This window comes from Aaosphaeria arxii, assembly GCF_010015735.1.
Source record: "Aaosphaeria arxii CBS 175.79 unplaced genomic scaffold BU24scaffold_4, whole genome shotgun sequence".
NCBI classification, from domain to species: Eukaryota; Fungi; Ascomycota; class Dothideomycetes; order Pleosporales; genus Aaosphaeria; species Aaosphaeria arxii.
Genome location: NW_022983477.1, coordinates 3,987,794 through 4,008,247, shown reverse-complemented (window position 1 = coordinate 4,008,247; position 20,454 = coordinate 3,987,794). Strand labels below are relative to the sequence as shown.

The 20,454-nt window shown below is 50.3% G+C and overlaps 10 protein-coding genes across 10 annotated transcripts; 5 read left to right on the top strand and 5 right to left on the bottom strand.

The window, feature by feature from the left end:
- Positions 1 to 181: 181 nt before the first annotated feature.
- On the bottom strand, positions 182 to 1,958 carry BU24DRAFT_433532 (general substrate transporter; the record flags this gene model as incomplete). Its single annotated transcript, XM_033529981.1, has 5 exons — positions 182 to 283; positions 341 to 582; positions 645 to 877; positions 931 to 1,654; positions 1,748 to 1,958. 5 exons carry the CDS (start codon positions 1,956 to 1,958, stop codon positions 182 to 184), a joined length of 1,512 nt encoding a protein of 503 aa, XP_033384985.1.
- Positions 1,959 to 2,405: 447 nt separating this feature from the next.
- BU24DRAFT_462777 (uncharacterized protein) lies at positions 2,406 to 3,977 on the top strand (the record flags this gene model as incomplete). The annotated part of the gene is made up of 3 exons (XM_033532044.1): positions 2,406 to 2,431; positions 2,494 to 2,594; positions 2,677 to 3,977. 3 exons carry the CDS (start codon positions 2,406 to 2,408, stop codon positions 3,975 to 3,977), a joined length of 1,428 nt encoding a protein of 475 aa, XP_033384984.1.
- A 26-nt stretch (positions 3,978 to 4,003) lies between these two features.
- BU24DRAFT_207318 (glycoside hydrolase family 35 protein) lies at positions 4,004 to 6,059 on the bottom strand. Its single transcript, XM_033521891.1, has one exon. It carries the CDS (start codon positions 5,743 to 5,745, stop codon positions 4,030 to 4,032), a length of 1,716 nt encoding a protein of 571 aa, XP_033384983.1. The 5' UTR covers positions 5,746 to 6,059; the 3' UTR covers positions 4,004 to 4,029.
- Positions 6,060 to 7,044: 985 nt separating this feature from the next.
- On the top strand, positions 7,045 to 8,028 carry BU24DRAFT_207278 (uncharacterized protein). The gene is made up of 2 exons (XM_033521889.1): positions 7,045 to 7,868; positions 7,929 to 8,028. The coding sequence occupies exons 1-2, from the start codon at positions 7,174 to 7,176 to the stop codon at positions 7,984 to 7,986; spliced, it is 753 nt and encodes a 250-aa protein (XP_033384982.1). The 5' UTR covers positions 7,045 to 7,173; the 3' UTR covers positions 7,987 to 8,028.
- BU24DRAFT_207294 (oxalate decarboxylase oxdD) lies at positions 7,971 to 9,754 on the bottom strand. Its single transcript, XM_033521890.1, has 2 exons — positions 9,358 to 9,754; positions 7,971 to 9,248 (listed from the first exon to the last, which is right to left on the bottom strand). Exons 1-2 carry the CDS (start codon positions 9,550 to 9,552, stop codon positions 8,070 to 8,072), a joined length of 1,374 nt encoding a protein of 457 aa, XP_033384981.1. The 5' UTR covers positions 9,553 to 9,754; the 3' UTR covers positions 7,971 to 8,069.
- A 621-nt stretch (positions 9,755 to 10,375) lies between these two features.
- Positions 10,376 to 11,256, top strand: BU24DRAFT_433526 (uncharacterized protein; the record flags this gene model as incomplete). Its single annotated transcript, XM_033529980.1, has 2 exons — positions 10,376 to 10,598; positions 10,679 to 11,256. 2 exons carry the CDS (start codon positions 10,376 to 10,378, stop codon positions 11,254 to 11,256), a joined length of 801 nt encoding a protein of 266 aa, XP_033384980.1.
- Positions 11,257 to 11,737: 481 nt separating this feature from the next.
- BU24DRAFT_492694 (uncharacterized protein) lies at positions 11,738 to 13,330 on the top strand (the record flags this gene model as incomplete). Its single annotated transcript, XM_033533910.1, has 1 exon — positions 11,738 to 13,330. One exon carries the CDS (start codon positions 11,738 to 11,740, stop codon positions 13,328 to 13,330), a length of 1,593 nt encoding a protein of 530 aa, XP_033384979.1.
- Positions 13,331 to 13,511: 181 nt separating this feature from the next.
- Positions 13,512 to 15,559, bottom strand: BU24DRAFT_451129 (alpha/beta-hydrolase; the record flags this gene model as incomplete). The annotated part of the gene is made up of 5 exons (XM_033531078.1): positions 15,224 to 15,559; positions 14,842 to 15,172; positions 14,556 to 14,783; positions 13,966 to 14,505; positions 13,512 to 13,906 (listed from the first exon to the last, which is right to left on the bottom strand). Coding segments are annotated over exons 1-5 (1,755 nt in total), but the record flags the coding sequence as incomplete, so codon positions are not given.
- Positions 15,560 to 15,684: 125 nt separating this feature from the next.
- Positions 15,685 to 17,332, bottom strand: BU24DRAFT_492692 (uncharacterized protein; the record flags this gene model as incomplete). The annotated part of the gene is made up of 6 exons (XM_033533909.1): positions 15,685 to 16,409; positions 16,468 to 16,605; positions 16,656 to 16,897; positions 16,943 to 17,010; positions 17,060 to 17,096; positions 17,150 to 17,332. 6 exons carry the CDS (start codon positions 17,330 to 17,332, stop codon positions 15,926 to 15,928), a joined length of 1,152 nt encoding a protein of 383 aa, XP_033384977.1. The 3' UTR covers positions 15,685 to 15,925.
- Positions 17,333 to 19,017: 1,685 nt separating this feature from the next.
- BU24DRAFT_207248 (uncharacterized protein) lies at positions 19,018 to 19,631 on the top strand. Its single transcript, XM_033521888.1, has 2 exons — positions 19,018 to 19,305; positions 19,355 to 19,631. The coding sequence occupies exons 1-2, from the start codon at positions 19,150 to 19,152 to the stop codon at positions 19,523 to 19,525; spliced, it is 327 nt and encodes a 108-aa protein (XP_033384976.1). The 5' UTR covers positions 19,018 to 19,149; the 3' UTR covers positions 19,526 to 19,631.
- Positions 19,632 to 20,454: the final 823 nt, after the last annotated feature.

Sequence of the window (20,454 nt, the reverse complement as noted above, 5' to 3'; positions counted from 1 at the left end):
ATAGCGCTTTGTATCTGTCTATGAAGGATACACAATACAACCACGCCCGCATGAGTATAATAGTCCACTAGAACTAAGCGATGCGATGTCGCATTCCAACGATGCAGGGAGCACAACCTCTGCTCACGACGTGAGATGAAGCCAAGAATTGGAGAATGATCGTCCATTGGCAATTAAGTAATTAAACCTTGCTTGCCGATTGTCGTCGAGCCACCGTCTCGACAGCCGCGTCAGGAACAGCCGCGTCCTCACCATCGAAAAGAACAGCGATCTCTTCAAGAGTCTGCCACCAAAATTAGTGTCATTCCAGGACAATGATATCCGTTTGTTTAGAACTTACTGGTCCCTTTGTCTCAACATATAAGAAGTAGATGGCCAAGCATTCCAAGACCAAAACGACGATGTAGACGATGTAGAACTTCCACTTCAATGCTTCCAGACCCACGGGGTTTACGTATTGGTTGAAGATACCGGAGAGAGAGGTGAAGACGAAGCAGAGGGTAAGACCCTTGGCTCTAATCTTGAATGGGAGAATCTCGACGGTGTAGGCTACGGTGAGACCGGGCCATGCTAGACCAGCGGCTGGAACAGATAACAATCAGCCATTACCCTTGGATATGAAACACTGGAGTAGAGAGACTTACCTCCATAGAACAAGAAGATCATGGCCAACACAGCTGATCCAGCGGATGAATTCTCAGTCTTTGCATAAACGGCACTGCATGCTGTCCAGATCGAGAAAGCAATCAACATTCCAATACCAGCTCCAAGGAATAGAGGTCGGCGTCCGACACGGTCAACGAGGAATGCACAGCCGAGCGAAACGAGCCAGCACCAAATGGTGAGACCTCCGTTGATGGCGGCCTGGTTGGAAGGGCTAGATCGATTTAGAATTTTGGAGAAAGGACAACTACGGATACTTATACTCACTTTGTGATGCCGATGGTGCTTAATACTGCAGACAGGTAGTAGCTGACCAATCCGTTGCCCGAGCATTGGGAAAAGATTGCAGTGAGGATAATGAGAAGACACCTCTTCCTGTTTCCGGGAGTGCGCACCAACTCGTACCATCCACTGTTGGAACTCGCAGCATTCTCGAGCTCCAATGCCTGGGTGATCTCAGTGAATTCCCAATTGACGAAGTCAGTCTCTTCGCCGTTGCCGTGGTACTTGGTGAGAATCTTCTTCGCGTCCGAGTACTTATTCTTAGAGATCAACCATCTTGGTGACTCTGGAATGAAGTATAGGAAGAGCAGCTGAACGCCTGGCATGGCACATTGGAGACCGACCGGTAGGCGCCAGGAGATGTCGCCCGTGAGACCGTTCAGGGTACCGAATGTTGTCCATGCTGCCAAAATAGCGCCAACATACCATACAGTGTTGTAGATGGTCGTGATTCTTCCGCGATGTCTCGGATGGGACACTTCAGTGATGAGCAATGGGCAAGTAGCGTTAGAGATGTTGCTGCCCATTCCCATAATGAAACGACCAGCGAGGAACATGGCATCAGGGTTGTTCTTCTTGGGAAAAGCCTGGATGAGAGCACCCAAGATGACGATTGCGCAGCCAATGCCGGTTCCGAGACGTCGACCTAGAAGATCTGCTACATATGGTGTGAAGAGTAGGACTGCAAATCCACCAAAGCCGGGAAAGGCTCCAAGAAGTCCCAGACGGGCGCCGGTAGGATGATGGAAGACTGGATGACTATTAGTTGACTGTAATGATAAACCTCTCCCATGCTACTCACACGCTTGCCACGCGGGCATCGTCTGCAGTCCATTGAGAAGACTGCCATCGTAGCCCAGTGTCGTTGAGCCAAGGAACAGGAACGGCATCAACAAGTAGAGCTTTCGTAGCTCAGGTTGCTGATACCATGGTCTTTCGTCCTCAGGAGGTTGCATTGAGATTGTTACGTCCTCATTGTGCAGCGCCTCAATTTTTGACTTGTCGTCAGACATGATTGTGAAGGAGAGAGCCTTGAGAGCGAGAGAAGGCAGAGAAATGCGAGGATGGCCTGAACTGATCTCGAGCCATGAGGTATCTCATCAGATATTTATTCTACGACCAAAACCCAACTCATGATCCGATCGGCAGTCCTGCCATGCGGGCAATCTGTGGAGAGAATCTGGAGAAGGCTAGTGTGCACGCGGAGTGCTTGGGGTTCAACACCCGCACGCTTCCGCATAAGTTTCGCAGAAATTTTGCATTAGCGTCTAATAATGCACCATTCTGAGGGGAAAACACTATTAAACCAAGGACATTGCCTCGTTTACTGCGCGCTTGGATCACCTACACTCCTTGTATGATTATATCTAATGCTCTATTTTGACGATAATTTTCCATGGACGGACCTCAGACGCAAAGCACTACTGCTCCGAATCGGCAACGTTCGTCTGCTGCGTGCGATGCCTGTCGAGCTAGAAAAGTCAAGGTATGATTACTTGGTGTTAATCTTGATCATTAGGTGAATCAGTTGCTGACAGGCTTCCCCAGTGCGTCTTCCGTTGCGATGAACCGATATGCACCACCTGCCATGAACTCGGGATCGAGTGCACCCAAATCAGACCTCGGGCAAAAAGGGGCCCAAAGAACCGGTACATTCCGCTACAGTCACAGTTATACACCGCATCACTACCCCATGGAAGCTGATAAATGTACTATGTAGCTACATCCAAGCTTTGCGCGCCCAGCTAGATGGCACAGCGCAAGTCCAGGCTTCGGAGACTCCCTCTCTGACGCCACCATCAGCTGAATCGATTTCCTTTGGCGAGACGCGTCAACTGACTCTCGAACTAATTGCTCCAATGCCGATTGTGCATCGAATCATTTCCGACTGGTTTGGGTGGATCCATCCCGTTGCCCCAATCTTCAATCAGCGCCAAATCTTCGGGAGGCTCATGGAGTGCGAAACAGCCATGCCCGATGCTTCGTTCCTGATTCTCATCTCGTCTATTTGTGCTGCGACAGTTGCGTCACTGCGAAGGCGACGCGGGCTATACGGCTCGGTGACGGTCGAGCAATGTCTAGAACTCGCCGAAAGTTTGGGCCTTTGGTCAGGCAAGAACCCAATAACACTAGAAAACAGCCTGGCCATGTACAACTTTTCTAGCGCCACGCATCACGAACTCGGGATTGATGCTCCGGTTGCGTATCGTTTCAGTGCCGAGTCTTCCATAGGAGTGAAGTATTTGATCTATCATGAGTTGCAGCACATGTCGTTTTACGACCAGCAGATACTGAAACGGCTGTATTGGCTTCTGTTTGCAGGGCAATGTACCAGCGATATGTATGGAAGACCACTGCTGATGCTGCACCACGCACATGAGCAGATCAATGACCTGATACCCCTCGATGTCCACGATGATGAACCGCCGACAAGCGCATCACCCGACCATGGACTATACGCAGCGAACCAACCTAGAAGCTACGTACCAGGTTTGAACGCGCTATCCAAGATGTTCCTGATCTGGCAATCCAGCCAGACAACCTCCATACAGACCATGGCAAACCTGCAGGAACACATCAAGCGCGCGCAACAAGCATCGGAGGCACTGCCGCCAACACTGATGTGGAAGAGCCATCGGTCGAGCCCGGCCAGGGGGGACACTGCACTGCCGGCCAACGAGACTAGCGACTTTGGTACGGACGTGCAGACTGTCAATATTAGAGTCACGCAACTGCACATCCGATCCAATCTCCTCGAGCAGATGAACGGACTCGCGCGCACGCAGAACCTTCTCATCACGCCGAGTATCATCGTCGAGGAGCGCCACCGCGTCGTGGATGAATTGCTCGAGGTTCTCGAGGAGATGCCGCACGAGGTCTTCGACGCAAACGGATGCAGCATCATCCCCAAGATTCGCGACATCGGAAGCGCCTTGCTGGATGAGGTGCGAACGGGCACGCAGGGTGGGAATCTTCAGGCGAGTATGAACCTAGATCGGTTGCTTAAGAAGTTGGAGGAGTTGGATGTTTGAAGGCTTGAATATGAGAAGTCTATAATTTTAAAGTGTATTCTACGAACGTTGGCTACAAATCTTCTTCTTCCTCCTCGAGGCTGTATGCCCAGCACTCGGCGATACATGTGCGTGCGGGGATGGTGACCGCGATGGGGAAACCGCCGTAGTCGGGATCCTCGTTCGGCATGATCAGGAACTCGCCACTCCTCGTCTCGTCGCCGCCGAGAAGCTTAACCGTCGACAACTGGCATGTCTCCGGGTTGACTTCCTTCTCCTCTGCATGGAGAATGCCAGTAAATGTGCTCTTGGGATTCACGCTCTTGAAGTAGAGGTTGAATCCCCAACCAGCGCACAGGAACTTGCCGTCACCTTGGTGGATGACGATACCAGCGCCGGGGCCGGGCTTGCCAAAGACAAACGCACGCTCAATTATGACCTCGAAGCCTCCCATGACCTTGGTCCATGGCTTCTCTTTAACCTTCTGGCCCTCGGTCCACTCATCGAAGAAGAAACCCATCATATCCTCTGGCCTTTCAGCCTGGGCCTCCAAGATTTGTTTCCTCAGCGAGTGGATGAGTCCGTAGTGCTTTGTGACAGGAGAGTTTTCTGCTAGTTCCGAATCAATGCCGAAAGGCGAGCAACCCAGCGACAGATATGTTCCGTATGCCAACCACACCCTCCTTGCACCCTTCTCGTCTCGTCTCTGCTCGGGGATGAACAACGGCTGGTTGCCCCATCGGTAGTTTCGACACGTGGTCTCGTAGTCGTGGAAGTATAGATCTGGCGCGATGAAGTCAAGTTTCTGTGCGTTGTATTTCCAGATGTCCATTGTGTGCGGGCAGGGTCCACCGGAGGGATAGACACCTGCAGTTGCGCCACCGCCTACAACAACTGGGAGATCGACGAGATCGAGCGCAGCGGGGTCGTCGAAGTTGAGCCAGACGTTGGTGTAGAGAGGGATGGGGTATGCCTCCTTTCCGGCTGCAGCGACGTGTGAGATGTAGGAGGAGAATGCATGTGCCATGAATATCTCCTCTGCGTGGATCTCGTCTTCCTGGCCGAAGACCTCTTTCCAGGTCTTCCCGCTGTGACTGGCGGTATCGAACTTGGTGAATCGCTTGCGGAAGTCTGGGTGCAATTCTTGGTAGTTCGCTTGGAGGTGTTTGATCAGTTCCTCTGGCACTGGCTCTGCGTACTTCTTATCTGCGAGCTTTGATCGGTCGCGCGAGTCGCCGAGCAAGCCGGTCTCGTTCTCGACTTGGATCATGACGACAGTGTTGTCAACGCCATCAAATTCCTTCAGATGCTCCAGGAGCTTCCGGAAAGCCCTGGCGTCGGCCTCCCAGCCCGCCTGGCAGAACGGACTGATGAGTTCTAGAGTTCGCCTCTTGCCGCCAGCCTCGAGCGCGTGAACCCGAGGGAATCGCTTGACATCCTTCTTCACCCATGCCGGCGCATAAGTGCTCAGCGCATTCTTGAAGCTGCCGAACCACAGCAGCACAAGCTTGAAGCCGTGCTCTCGCGCAGCGAGGATCACGGAGTCGAGGTTTGTGAAGTCGAAGTTACCCTCCGTGGGCTCGATTTGCTCCCACGAGACGGAGCCGAGGAGAGTGTTGATGTGCATGGCTTTGAGGTTTTGCCATATTTTGTCGTCGGCCATGTATTTTGCAGACGACAATGTGGAGTTGTGCAGCTCGGCGCTGAGCATGAGGTATGGCTGGCCATTGACAATGAGCTGGCTCGAGGTCTTTGTTTTGCGAAGATGGGGAATTGATATGGCCGTCATTCTGGCGGTTTAATGCAGCAATTCTGGTAAAGACAAAGTTGCTGGTAAAAAGAATGGATGCAAAGGAAAGGTTAGGGTTGTTGTGCGAGAATTGAAAGAGAAATAACAATTAAATATCTGGGAAGGGGAAGTTAATTAGACATTGACATTTCCTATGGAAGATTCTTAGCTATGGTCATGAGCTCCGACTTTTGTGGGGAACAGAGATGGATGGTGGAGAGTTAGTCTACGAACTGCGGAGAGAAGCTCGGACCCCGCATGAATGTCGGAGAGACTATGCATGATGGGTTTTTCCTTTAGCTGCTTGCCTCCTCTGCGCAGAGACGAGCAATAAATCGTGCATGCTCATGTCACCCAACTGTACCGAGGATCAGATGGGTATCGCCGAGAACAATTCCAAGCCAAGCACATGGGCTTCAGTTGAGCCGCGAAAATCCCCAGCATTGTATTGCCGAGAGTAAGGTGCAATTGGATTGGAGTGGTGGTGGATGGACACTAACTCCAACGTTAGTGGTTTTCTAGAGTTGACTTGATTTCTCCGGTGGAACAGTCGAGTAGTATATGGTTTGATCATCCGATTCATCCCTCGTGCCCATATTATCATTTTTGTTCGCGAGCAGTCATCCCAGTTGCTGTATACAACTTTTTGCTAGCAGTCGCCCCAAGGTCACGGTATGTGAGTTCAAAGTTCATGATAGGAGTTTTCCAGCTCCTGACGCCAATTCCAACCAGAACCAATGTGTTCGGATGAAAACAAAAGATTGGATTACAAGCTGCGTTCAATCGTTCTGAACCTGAGACCCGCATGATGAAATGGCCCCAAAGGAAGCAGAAATGGCAGTAGAAGGAGCTGAATTCGTATAGTATTGTATGTATGAACAAACACGCACAAGGATGTTCGTGGCCCCACGGATTGGAGAAATCTACCAACAATTACCCAAACCAGAAAATAGTTAATAGCGTCTACATTGTAGACGTGTTGGACAAGCCTCTCGTCCAGTTATCCTGTAAGACATGTTAGCACCTAAAACCCCAAACAAATCGGACATCTTGGGGCCCCAACCTTTCTAGCACCCCATCATCCGCGCACTAAACCCAAATTGGATATCACCCAGCAGTTGTGCCGCAATCCTACATCGACCATCCACAAAGATCACAAATAAAACCATAATCTGATATAAAGTTCCTTTACCATGATATACCTCTACTATTCAACTATTCCCTGTCTCGACCCTTCGCTATGAAACATATACCACAATTCTTTGACAAAGAGCGCAATGCCCTAGACCTTTTATCTGTCTTAACCTTGCACGTGCATGAGACAGATTAAGCGCCGAGCAAAAGGAACAACGTCACCAGTGGTACAGAGTGAGACAAGGATGATGGGGGCCCGCCAGATGGGAAAAAACCGTTCGTTGCGAGACGAGTATGCACGAAACGCGGTTGTCATCTACAACAAGCAAGCACGCACGCACTCCACTTGCACGGCAGCAGAAGCAACATCATAGAAGATATTCAACCCAGGTCTTGCCACATCTCTCAACTTCTTTAATTCCCGATTCTTTCCTCGACATTCAACTTACCTTCTTTACCCCTCCCACCACTCCCCGAAATTTTCTCAAAGAACAACACAAGATGAAACGCAGCGACTTCAACGAGAGAGAAGATGTGCAGACTTGGCGAGACCGTCTGCTGGGGAAACGCTTGGTGACGTCGGACTTCGAGATCTCGGAGCATACGAGGACGCTTCTGAGCTCGTGGATGCCGCGGGTGTACTTCAACAAGCCGCTTCGGGAGGGCGTTGACGGGGACATGCAATCCGATGTCCAGCCCGATTCGCGTCTTCTAAGGTTGCCGGCTGAAATCAGAAACCATGTGCTGGAGTATGTGCTCGCAGCCAGGCCGTTAGAGATTGATGGCTGCGAAGGTGATGGGATTGGAGGAGGGGTGGGAAGGGAGATAGGTACGAGAGATGGATGTGCTGTTATATTCTGCTGTAAACAGCTTTATATCGAGGGGAGGGCGTTGGCGTTGGAACAGCATACCTACTCTTTTGAAAAGCTTCCGAAGAAGAGGAGCTTTGCGTATGAAATGTCGAGTGAGGACAGATATTTTTGGGACAAGTAAGTGGCAAATGAGTTTTTGGGACGAGAATACCTGGGTATAGTCACTGACAATTACAGGTTGAATGTTATATGCGACAAGAAATCGAATGTGATCACATTGGTTCATTATGGTTGAAAGCTCTACCAGAGGCAACACTAATATAAAGAGGTTTGGGTCCAGACGGACATGATCGAAGAGAAAATACCCAAGGAGTGTACTTACAATTCCTCCTTCTCTTCCTCCTCATTATCCCAGTCGTATGGCTTTTTGATAACATCCTTCTCGGCATCCCAGATGGCCTTCTCAAACTTCTTCCCAGCCTTCTCGTCCTCCGCGAACAGATGGTCTTTGACCATCCTCCTGGGAGTTTCGCCTAGCCATTGGAAGAGCGAGAAATCCTCGAACTTGTCGGAGCGGAAAATCTCGAGTACCTCGAGGGGTTCATCATCGCTAAGATTCTCGATGAAATGACCCATGTTCTTTGGTACGATTCCAACATCACCAGCCTGGTAGTCAAAGGTCCTTGCGTTGCCTTCTGCAGCAAAGATGGTCACACGGGCTCGACCTTTGATGAAGTAAGACCATTCATCGGCACGCGGATGCCAATGCATCTCTCGGAGTGCTCCAGGCTCGATCTCTAGGTGTGCAGCAGCTACCGTCTTCGAGAGGGGGAAGTTCCTCGAATCTGTAATGCGCGCCTTTCCGCCTGATGCAATGATGGGCTCTTGGGCATCCATCTTGTGGGTGAATTGGAGCTTTGACTTCTTATATCCTTTCCCCTTAGGGATCTCGTCATCGATGGAGCCAGGATTAGAACCCTTGAAGATGTATTTCTCCGATTGGGGGATCGCCTTGAAGACTTCCGGATGCACTTGGAAGTTCTCGGCAATGACTGATTTGGGAGTATGCGCAAGCCAGTCCGTGAGCAAGAAGGTCGATTCTTCGGAAAAGTTTCCGTCGTCAAAGATGAGTAAAAATTCCGTTCCGTTCGGGCTCAAGCCCTGGAGGGAATGGGGGTGGCCTGATGGGAAATACCACAAGTCTCCCTTCTCGAGATCGTCGACGAAACTGCCACCCTCGGTGTCGAGAGCAGTAATGCGAACCTTTCCTTCAAGCACGTAGGCCCATTCGGCCTCCTTATGCCAATGAAGCTCGCGGATGACGCCTTCGTCCAGGCGCATGTTCACACCAGCAAGTTCTTTGCTAGTGCCAAGCTCCCGCACGGTGGTTTGGCGCGTCCATCCGCCTTCTTCGATGCGAATGTGAGAGTCGGCGAAAGACCATCGCATGTTAGGAATGTTTCCATGATCGGTACTTGGAGGGCGGACGAGATCAGGGTCCTGCCTTTCACGACCTCTATTCCTGGGTCCTAGTACTGTCGAACCATCTCCATTTCTCTACGCATTCCGCGATTAGCTTCTGGACGACTTTATGGAATGACTCGGTGTATGAACCCAAGCCACATGGTGCGGATTGATTATCCGGCGGGGATATATTGGTACTCACATAAGGCTCTGGTCGGAGCTTCCTGCCGATGGCGTCTACTTTCCTATCGTAGGGATCACGATAATCTGGGGTATACGGGTTGTCTCCGACGTTCGAAGCACCCTTTTCTGGTACAGCAAGAGGCTTCTGTTCAACGGGAGCAGCCCAAGTGCCGCTGCAGGCGCTGAGCACCACAAGAAGCTGGGAGAGATGCATGACGAAGCGATCAACGAAATGTAACTAATGGGAACAAGATGGAAGGCATTCAATTGATCCAATCCCTCTAGAACTGGAGTATTTAAAGTCTTTTTGATGAACCTAAACCGCCGACCTTCCCGGGTTTTTATATAGCTTCAATGATATTTCCTTGTCTTCCGCCAGATGCTCTGGGCCGCCTGTGCCGGCATGACGACATCCAATGGCTTGTCCCCGCAACCCTCCCATGCCTTCCGCTCTCGAACATGATCAAAACAATTCGCTGTGGTTGAAACGCCTCCATGTCCCTCAGTTGTTCGAATCAATTGCTTTGGTCTCTCTTCCGCGCCATTTCTGCAACATCTTGAGCAGAGTCATCAAAGTGCACCGATATTCCACCTATCCCGAGCCCCGAAAAAAGGCCGCTAGATGTCACCTAATGCAGCCTGGCCTGTAAGATCACTGCGATCACATACTGTGTAAGTGAATGTTCCTTGACAACACTCTGGTACCATGCCTAATCCTTTACAATCTGACCTGTACCTGCAGCGATTGGATTGCTTGACTTTTTTAAACTTATTGCCGACGGTTAATCCACTTATCAGACCAGACAGGAAAACCGCTTTCCTATTCTGACCATCAGGGCCTAGCACATCCGACATCGTCAGAACGGTCCCTAAAAAACCTCCCGTTCCCGCTCCACTTTATAACGGTCAACCGTCCACTTTCTTCTTCTTTTCTTCGAAAACAAAAACAAAATCATTCCCCTCTTGTTCACCAAAATCCCGCAAAACCTGCCTTCGAACATTGTCGCACCAACAGGATGAGTGCAAGTGTGACGCGTATGCATGGTGCAGGTAACAGGACCGATGAGGAGGCACCTCTACTCGGATCGCACCGGAAATCGACGGAGGAGTCGAAGTCCTGGCTGCGGGTGAAACGGCACATGACGGCGGATGTCAGCAAACATTGGGCAGATGCAGTATTATTATTCTGCTACATCATCACAGGGTTGCTGGACAGCTCTGCCGTCTTCATTTGGGGCAGCTTCGTGAGCATGCAGACGGGTAATGTCACCCTCTTCGTTTTCTCCTCTTCTCCATCGCGGAGGTCGATCCCAATGGGGCGAAGACTCACACGACTGCAGGCAACACGGTGTATCTCGGTCTGGGGCTCGTAGCACCCAGCGAAGGCATTCGATGGATCAAGGCTGTAACGTCAATTGGATTTTTCTGTCTCGGCTCGTTCTTTTTCTCGCATTTCCACCGCATCCTGTCTCCCCGCAAACGTTGGGTTCTGGTGGCGTCCTACTTCCTCCAGATGCTCCTCATCGTACTCGCGGCGATGATCCTCACATTTGGGAGCAGTGACCATTCCGACGATCTCAATTGGCAGGTCCTAGTCCCTCTTGCGTCTGTCGCATTCCAATCGAGTGGGCAGGCTGTCATATCACGTGTGTTTCACTACACCGGCTTGACCAGTGTTGTCCTCACGAGCAATTACTGCGACTTGTTCGGCGATGCGAAGTTGTTCGACCTGTCGAACGTAGAGCGAAACAGGAGACTCGCAGCACCAGCCCTACTGCTTCTCGGTGCTGTCATTGGAGGCTTCTGGGCTCACAGCAGCGTGGGCATGGCCGGCGCATTGTGGACTGCAGTCGGCTTGAAGGCAGTCATTGTCGCTGCTTGGTTCTTCTGGCCTGCCGCGTCGGAGGGAGAATGGTAAAGCAAAGCGACCGCACGTTGCATTGCCGATCATGCCTGCACAGCACGTCAAGCAAAGAACCGTGTGCAGAAACCTTTTTATTTACAAATGTCAAATAGAGTACATGGTAATGACAGTTGGCGCATATCATGCGTTTGCATTCGCTTGCATTCCTATGCGTCCTTCTATGCGAAACTTTTGGCGTATGAGACGGATGGCGTAGCATGGTGGTCTCGAAATATGGTCATTACACTCACGGCCCCGGTTTATTTCTTCAAATCTATCTTCTATCCTCTTATCTTTCCCCGCCATTTGATTATCCAGCCGAAAATCAATTCTGCAAATGTACATACTTCCACAAGGCTGATGTCGATGCAACTCGTGTAACACCAGATATTGGTAGCGAATTAATCCTGGATTCCGTACAGTCGGTGCATCAACAAGCTTTTTCGGCCCTGTCGTACCAAGAATCGTGCTGGGCGTCAGTACTAAACCTCACCTCATGACGAACTCAAAGAGAGACCAATTGCTTTTGGCTTCCTTTCCTAGGCCGCCACCTGGGCTGCTGAGTCCTTCTGGTCCTAATTCAGGCAAAGTTCCGAGTCCGAAGCCGAGTCCAAATTCTGTATACAAACCGTCTGACTTTGGATTTATTCAAGTCGTCTTGGACACGGATTCCGATGCAGACTCGCTGTACGACGATCCGTCTCCGAGGAAGGGACCTTATTTTCACCATCCCCCTCCAGTGCCAACAGCAGGTCATAGAGAGCCAAACCTTGGAGATCTTCGACTCGTGCTAGACAGTCCTTCGAAAGTCTTTGCGCCCAATGAAACTATAACAGGTTACATATCAGGTTGGGATTCTTCATCGCATATTCATATCATACTAGAAGGCCGAGCAAACACCTACATTCGCACAGACAAGGCAGAATACAAGGACCGCACGCCATTGATTTATCGAATTTCGCATCTTCCACCGGAGAGGCAAGGCATAGTACCTAGATTCTCGATCACTATACCCGAGAAGACACAGTACAATCTTCAACATCTCGATGATTTGACCTCTAACAACTGTCTATTTGATAATTACTGGACTCACGGTTGGCCTGCACAAGAACCCTACGAAAGTCAACCAAATCGACCAATTCCCCCATCTACCCATGTCCCCTTACGAGGTTCCAGTTCTCTATCGTCTCGAGCAGCGGGCAGCGCCGATATCACATATCGACTTATAGCCATCCGCTCAAGGCCATCTCCAACCTCACCCCATACCCTCACGCCAGAAGCCACAAACATCACCCCTCTAACCATAACAACCCTTCGATTCCCTCAATCCAAGCTCACCACCCTGCTCTCCTCTCCACCACACTCCACAACCAGAGACCTATCCCTCCAAACCCGCCATCTCTCCCTCCCACCCACTAAACGCACAAGCCTCTACAACCACCTCCTCGACTCCCTGCACACCACCTCCGCCTCCTCCTCAACCCCAACATTCTACTTCGCCCCGACAATCACCACCCCTCGCGTCGCACACGCCGGCTCCCCCCTCCAAATCAAACTCCGCATCGCCGTGCTCCCTCCCCCACCAGGAAAACTATACAACTTCCCAATCCCAGACATCCAAGTCGTAGACTTCAAATGCCGCATCAGGTCGTACACCGGTATCCGCGTGCTGCGCCGCACGCCGTCCCAGCCCCCGAAATCAGTCACAGTCCAATCTACGGTACTACACACGACAACCACGCACAGCGCCACATTCACGCCCCGAAACGGCGCGTACGAGGGCCAGAACTGCGTCTTCTCCGTCACGCTGCCCGCCTCCGCGAGCTCGAGCTTCAAGAGCGCGAGCATGTGGAGGGGGTATAAGGTCGATGTCGACGTTGGGTTCAGGGTTGCAGGGCGGGGGGTTAGGGTGCGGGGCGCCGGAGGGGATTTAGATGTCGTTGCTGGGGAGGGGGATTTTGGGGTACGGGCTGGAGGAGAGGAGATGGGGCAGGGAGGGGATGATGGGGTGGAGATGGCGAGGGTTGTTGTTTTGAGGGGGAGTGATGGTGGTGGTGGTGGGTTTGGGGATTTGGAGGTTGGAGGTTAGGGTGGTTGAGAATTATGTTCTTCTCATTGCTCGCCCAACGATCTAAATGTCTATATATGTTACACCAAACACACCTCGATCCTTAGGACTTCAACGGCGACAGCCCCTGAATGCTTAGATGAAAATCTTATCCGCCAACCCCCTCCAAACCTCACACCTCTTCCCCCTACCCCCCTCCCACGTCCACGCACTCGCAACATCGAAATCGTTCTGCAGCCCCGGCTCCCTAAACTGCGTGACACTCGCTCCAAACTGCGTCACCGCTTGATACGGCACTCCACCCGTCGTATTCAAATTCAGCAGCCTCGCCCCCTCTCCATCCTTCCACTTCGGCCAGTCCTTCGCCGCCTCCTCGTCCGCTATTGACGGGTTCGAGCGAGTGATGAAGTTTCCCCAGATGCGGCGGAAGGCGAGGGAGAAGGAGGGGGACTGGTTGGGCTGCGAGGGTCCGAAGTAGGCGTCGATGTCGTCTTGGTGGCTGGCGAAGGGGACGCTGTATTGGTAGTGGTAGGAGTTGGCGTAGGCGGAGTTGAGCCAGTAGGAGGGGCAGACGAAGCGGGCTTCTGCGTGGATGTTCTGTAACGAGGTGGTGTTAGTGTAGGGGTTCAGTGGGAGAGGAATAGGGGGAGACTTACGTTTGCGCGCTGTTGGTGACCAGTGGCGACTTGGCTTACGTTCACGGCTGTGGGGGAGTCGATGCCGTTTGTGGCAAACTTCAAGGCGTTGGGATCGTCGGCATGGTCGGGGGATGGGTATGCGGTCAGGATTGTTTGGATGTCGGCGTCGCTGAGGGTTGGGAAGTCGAGGTGCAGCCAGTTCTTGAGGTCGTCGAGGGTGCTGATGATGGGGGGCACGAAGAGTGGTCCTTCGTTTGCGTTGTTACCGACGAGAATGTTTTGACCGTTCACTTTGCCCTTAGTCAGCGATTTGCTCGGCCGTGAGGTTATGAAGTCCGGCTCGGTCACTGGGAGGAAGGCCCAGGTGGCGTAGGTTCCGGTTGTGGAGATCGCGTTGTTGGCCTCTTGGAGAGCTTGGGAGTCGGCTACTCTCAGGCATTTCAGGAGGGTTTTAGTGCTGTTACATCCAACTCTCTGTGCGAGGTCCTGGTAGTGCGCAGTGGGTGTGGCATGGTTGTAATCGTATTGTGCTGGTAGCCATGGAGATGCCGCTATGCCCTTGGAGTTCTTAGAAGTCATCGGCCAGAAAAGCCACTGTGTAGTCTTACATTCTTATAGAGAGATGTCTTCAAATCTCCCTTTTCAGCAATTCCAAGCAGCATCACTGCACCACCTCCAGCAGACTCGCCAGCAATGGTAACCTGCTTTCGATCTCCGCCAAACTTTTCAATATGCTCTTGGATCCATTCGAGTGCAAAGGCAACGTCGCGAAGTCCTGCGTTCAGAATGCCATCTTTCTTAACGTCAGCCGACGAGAGGAAACCAAACGCTCCAAGCTATGAAGTGTTAGTAACGGCCCAATACTTGAAAAGAATGTCTGTGGCCAATACACACCCTATACTGGATAGACACTCCAACAAAACCACCATCATTTGCATTGATGATCTCGCTCAAATCCTTCCTCCCATCACCTAGTCCGTAACCGCCGCCGTGTATCCACACAAGAACGGGCAACTTCTTCGCTTTCGCGTTAGAAGGGGTCTGAACATTGAGAAAAAGGCAATCCTCGTTGCCCGGGATGAAAGGTGGATTGGGTATAGAAGGAAAAGCCTGTGGGCAAGTGGCACCGTATTCAGTTGCTTTGATGGTCGTTTTGCGGTCTTTCGCAGGCGTTTGTGGCGCTTTCCATCTGAGATCTCCAATTGGCGCTGCTGCGTACCGTATGCTGGACAGTCGTTAGTAAAGGGGCTTTAAATCATGGCACTGAAGATATTACCCTTTCCAAGAGTTAATTCCTGTTGTTTGGTTTTTCTGTCCCTGGTAAATGGCGTAGTCGACATCGATTGTCAGATTATCCGCCAAAGTCGCTTCTTCAGCCCGGCTTACAATAGCTGCTGCAGCAACGCCATTGAGCCACAATGCGTAGGGAGCAAGAAACTTCATCTTGAAAATGCTAAGAAAACCCGAAGTGCAATGAAATAGGTGAGGAACACATGCTGCACTGAGGACGATCCCTCTGCAATTTATACGACGAGGCATGATGTCCTATGTCATAGCCTTGCCCTATAATCCAATTTGACGATCAGATTTAACCATGGGCAATAAAGACCGCTATACCCTGCTCTGTGCAGCGCCGAACGTATTGGATGAGGGAGGTCAGTGCGCCTATATCTGAGCTCTTTTATAAAGCGGCACGCCCACCGGATCGCGGGTAGGATCGAGAGTTAACCGATCAAAGACGAGACAGGGATGGGAAGGGCCAATGTTCTAGGTGCTCACCAAACTTTTCAAAGTTTACAATAACCATGCGATATTGGAGGCTGCAGTTCGCTACCAAACATGTACCTAGCTCGATCAAAAAGAAGATTCTTATAGCAAGGGGTCTGTGAGCAATATTTCGATGGTGCGCAGAAGGTACGGGGGAGTTCTTGATTGGTACAGTTTGAACGTCGAAAGAGATGGCTTCCTACACTAACTATTATCTCGATCTGAAAGCTTCAGGTCGCTCCACAAGGTCCTTCTGGCTCTCACTATCGCTCAGTCTATCCTGGTTCTCGCCGTATGGTGAGCTCCTGATCTCGTATCGCATATCCCTCTGGCCCCCGCCAACGACCGCTGGCAGTGCAGTGATGGGGTTCGCTGGCTCATAGTGATCACTTCCTTGTGAACTACTAGCTAACTCCTTATCCGAAAGTTCGATGAATGATTTACGGTTCTTGGCTGGGTCGGTGCCACTGCGACTGCGGCTTCGGCTGCGACCGGTGCTGAACGACTTAGAGAGCATGGCTGGGACGAATTTGACGACGAGGGCTTTAAGGGCAGGAGTAGATGCGCAGACGATACCGAGGTTCACTTCGATTGCTGACCAGTATGCAGTTGCGGTGCTGTACCAGGTTGTGTCTTGCGGGTTTTGAGCGAGCTCCACAAGAGCGTGGAGACGGAGGATCGAGACCACGCAGACACTATTCACTAGTCAGTAACCTCAAGGTATAAACGATTCTAAGAACATGGCAAACTTACAACCAACCGATGGTCAGAATGAAGACCAAGGCGATCTTTTGCTTCTTGGGTAGTTGTAGGTCCCAGATAGCTTTGATCGGTAGAATTGCAACAAGCAGATCAGTTGCGATGTTGAGTCCTGCATTCGAATACCAGAGTCTATTTTGCTTAGCAATCGCTGAGTATATACGTATTGGAACATCACATACGTTGTCTCGTTCACACATCTTGCTGTCGGCTTCTTCGTAAGATCCCAAAACGCATCAACAGGGACGCAGTCGAAGATACCCGTAAACACACTCGTGATACCATAAGCAGCACAGATACCCATGGCGATATAGATTGGTAAGCGCATCTTTTGCACAGCAAAGATTCGCCGATACTGCAGCAAAATCGACAGTTTTGTAAACGTTAGACTGGCAGTGTAGGTCAAGATACTGAAGTAGAGATACTGGATTGATCAGCTATGCTTCCTAAAGAGACTGTAGTAACAAACCTTCAGGATCATGACTGCTGCTGTCAGGTCCAAAAATATCATGTGTCTTCCATTGCCCCATTTTGCCTCTGCAAAAAGTCAGAAATGTATAGTTAGAATTCAATGCTGTCAACCTACGCATCACTTGGCAAGCCGCCATACAAATAGATAAGCACTGTGACTTAACATTAGACAACTATATAATGGATGTCTAAAGTTTTCACATACCATTGAAACAAGAATGAACCAGTCTTCCAGCCCGAGCTCGCGGACCAACTTTATTCGGGTGAAGAATCGAAGAGCAACGCATATGGACGAGAGTATAGTGAAAGAAACGACGATTGCGATGGACATGGGTCCAAGATTTTCCTCCTTGAGTTGAGAAATCTGCTCTGGTGTGAACTGATCCATGATGAAGAGCTTGGCTATGCAAATTGAAGTTGTTCTTGCTTCGAAACACTATCAAACCATGATGACCTTAATATCTATTTCTATTAACTACTACCTACATCAGTACAGAGGCTTGGCCACTTCACGCTGCATGCGAGGAATTTTGAAGCGTGTGCCAGGAACACATGGATGCAGCAGTGGCGTCCTGTCGGTAGTGTTAGTGTTTAACCTATGGGGGCAAATCCTGGCAGGATCCTTAACCTTCTTTTGTGAAGGTTCAAGCTGACGCAGGGGAATACTGGGCGTTCTGAGGCCAGGGGATCTACAAACTTTGACGTAGCATGAGCATGAAGATTCTAGGTTCCAGAGTCCAGGTTTCTGTTCAGTGTGGCTGTTCTCAAGGAGACCACCATTTCACTTTCCGTGTGTGATTCACGATCGAATGGATCCAATGAAAATTTGCAACATAAAACAGCGTATATGGAAAGTAATATTTTACTTGTTCCTAATTGTACTATTTGTATCTAGATACCAATACCACGTAGATGTGCATCAATTGATAAGGTGATGATGCCACTCCGTTCACACTGCATACCATCTGCGCATGCTGTTCAAACAGGAATTGACAATTTATGGTGTACTGCCGCCTGCCAACAGTCTAGAAATGCAAGTTGTTCTGCGCTTCAAAGCTGCGAATGTTAGTAGGGGTCGGTAGCTTACCATGCCCACTTTTGTAAAGACATCACGAGCCGCGCCGCTGTAAGAGCTGGACTGTGGAGGCAAGCTAGCGGCCAAGGTAAGGGCTGAATGCGTACTCATTTAGACGGTTGCGTTATGATCTGCACAATCAGGCGCCTGTGATTTGAGGCCTATGAGCGTCCCCACTTGTCAATTGGTAGCGTGAGGATTCGTAGTACAGAGGATCTAGGTGTGTTCTTTCCGAATCCTTTCTATGATAGCCTTTAGCTTTAAGAGGAATAAGAACTGTCGGTTCATCTCTGCCCAGGCGTTTTATCACCTCATAATGCTGCAGACACAAGCACAGCATTTTGAACAGGCATTTTGACAAGGTCCCAGCTTGGTCTCCCCTTTAAGAAGCAGAAGTGCTCACGTGGACCATGTTCGTTGACTTCAAGCTTCAAGGGTGTCAATAAGGTTCGTTCAACACGCACCTTTCCCCATATGTTGGTGGAAATATGGGACCTTTGGGCGGCCTCGTACCAGGATAGTCTTTCCTAGCGAAATCAGCACGCGAGGAACAAGGGCCAAGTGGTTGAATGGATGTGAAGCAAAGTTTACGTACTCCTACTCTCAAGCGATGTAGCCAATCGGATTGAGCGATTGGCCGTTGTTGAACCTATGAGTGAAGGCTCTCAAGAGGAGTCTGATGGAATGTTCTATCGGACCATTTCCACCCATTCTGGTTTTCCCTGTGCATCGATTGACCACGGCAAAACGTACCATGACCTCAACAATCGATACTCGTCCTTCTTTAGTGTGGTTAAGTATTACATTACTTGGCCAGTTATCTACCAAATCCCTTGAAGATGTCCAAACTGTTCCAATCATAAGAAAAGTTCCATGAACCCACTTAGACATCTTGCTTATGGATGTCTGCTCCGGTCAGGATGCATTTCATCGCAGGACCATCGTTCAACCAGGTCTCTTACGCGAGAAAGGTCTTCCGGGTGAGCGTCGCAGGCATACAGGTGCAAGTACCTTGCTTCTCCGTGATCTTCAACTGTGCACTGCATCAGTGCTGCACGAACGACGTTCGAACTGAGTCCACCAATCAGGGGTTCATTGCACACGTTTCCTTCAAACCTTAAAAACTACATATGTACCTGGATATCTTGTTCCTGTGCAGTCTCGCCTTTGCTTCAACTCTTAATCTGATTCATCTGATCCCGCCCCAGCGTTGGGTTCGGTTACCACAATCTGGGGGTGTGGGTCGCCGAGCACTGTCTCCCTACAGTAGTGCCCGTTTTCATGTGGTGAGTGGCCTGGACTGTAATCAGCTCGCTTTTGAATAACTCCGACTAGCCTGGGTTTAACAGGCGGCTGAACAAAAACTTCATGCCGCTATTCAAATATACCCATTATTGTTGGCAAATGCTTCGCAGGTCAGAGGCTGACTCTGCAAATGGAACCTGGTACTCGGCAAGCGGGACAAGCAAGAGTGTAACCTTAAAGGGAGCTAGCTGTCGCCTCTAAACCTTAAATCAAGAGTGCGCATACGTGCTCAACTACAAACTTACTCAGTCAAAGCTCGGTGTAGATCTGGAATGGGAAAGGGGAGGACGGAACGAAATACAAACAAGGTCACGCCTAGCGGAGAGGGAAGCCGAATTTCGCAGCATGGGGGATCCGCGAAAGTGTCAACACTGTGATGAAGTCTGCATGGGGATGATGTGACTTCTGACCTGCTAGCAAGGAGGTGGAACAGCCTCGGTATGAAATACCTGTTGGAATTGAATACTGCTCACGTTGATCGCTTTGGTTAGGTCAAAGCTGTGCCACTCACTTGCTTGTGTGTACTGGTAACTTCGTATGCCATCGCTTGCATGCAAGCGCTCCTTGCTATGAGGTCTGAACCGAACCTCGTTTAAGAGAACCCCACTGAAATATGGTGGGCACCAAGGGCCTCTCAAGTCTATCATCTTACAATCTATGTTCGTCACACGGAAAATGCAAAGGCTAGGGTTCTAGACACAGCACTCTTTGCACCCAACTCTGCTATGATGTTTTGCTTTACGAGATGCTACGATTGTCAACACTTCACAAATAGAGTAGCTAGATGTTAGAACTCGTCTATACTGTGTACATTCGTCTTCACTAGTTCTAGACTACGTATTCAATGAATAAGCTGATGTCCCTGCATGGTCCAACACCCATGACTGAGCCGCGTGTATCGAGCAAGTGTTTGGGTATAAGCGATCATAATTTTAGCCCCCGCCTCTCACATACCTTTGGGATTTGCTCTTAATGAATCGTGCGATAATTATGGGATACATGGGGAAATTTGGAATAGTTTCAAGATCCTTGGGAACCAACAAGCATGGAGGATACGTAAGCTTTCACTACCATCGGCCTGATTTTGGAATCAACAGAATAGGCTTTATTCCCATCAGAACCTGTACGAA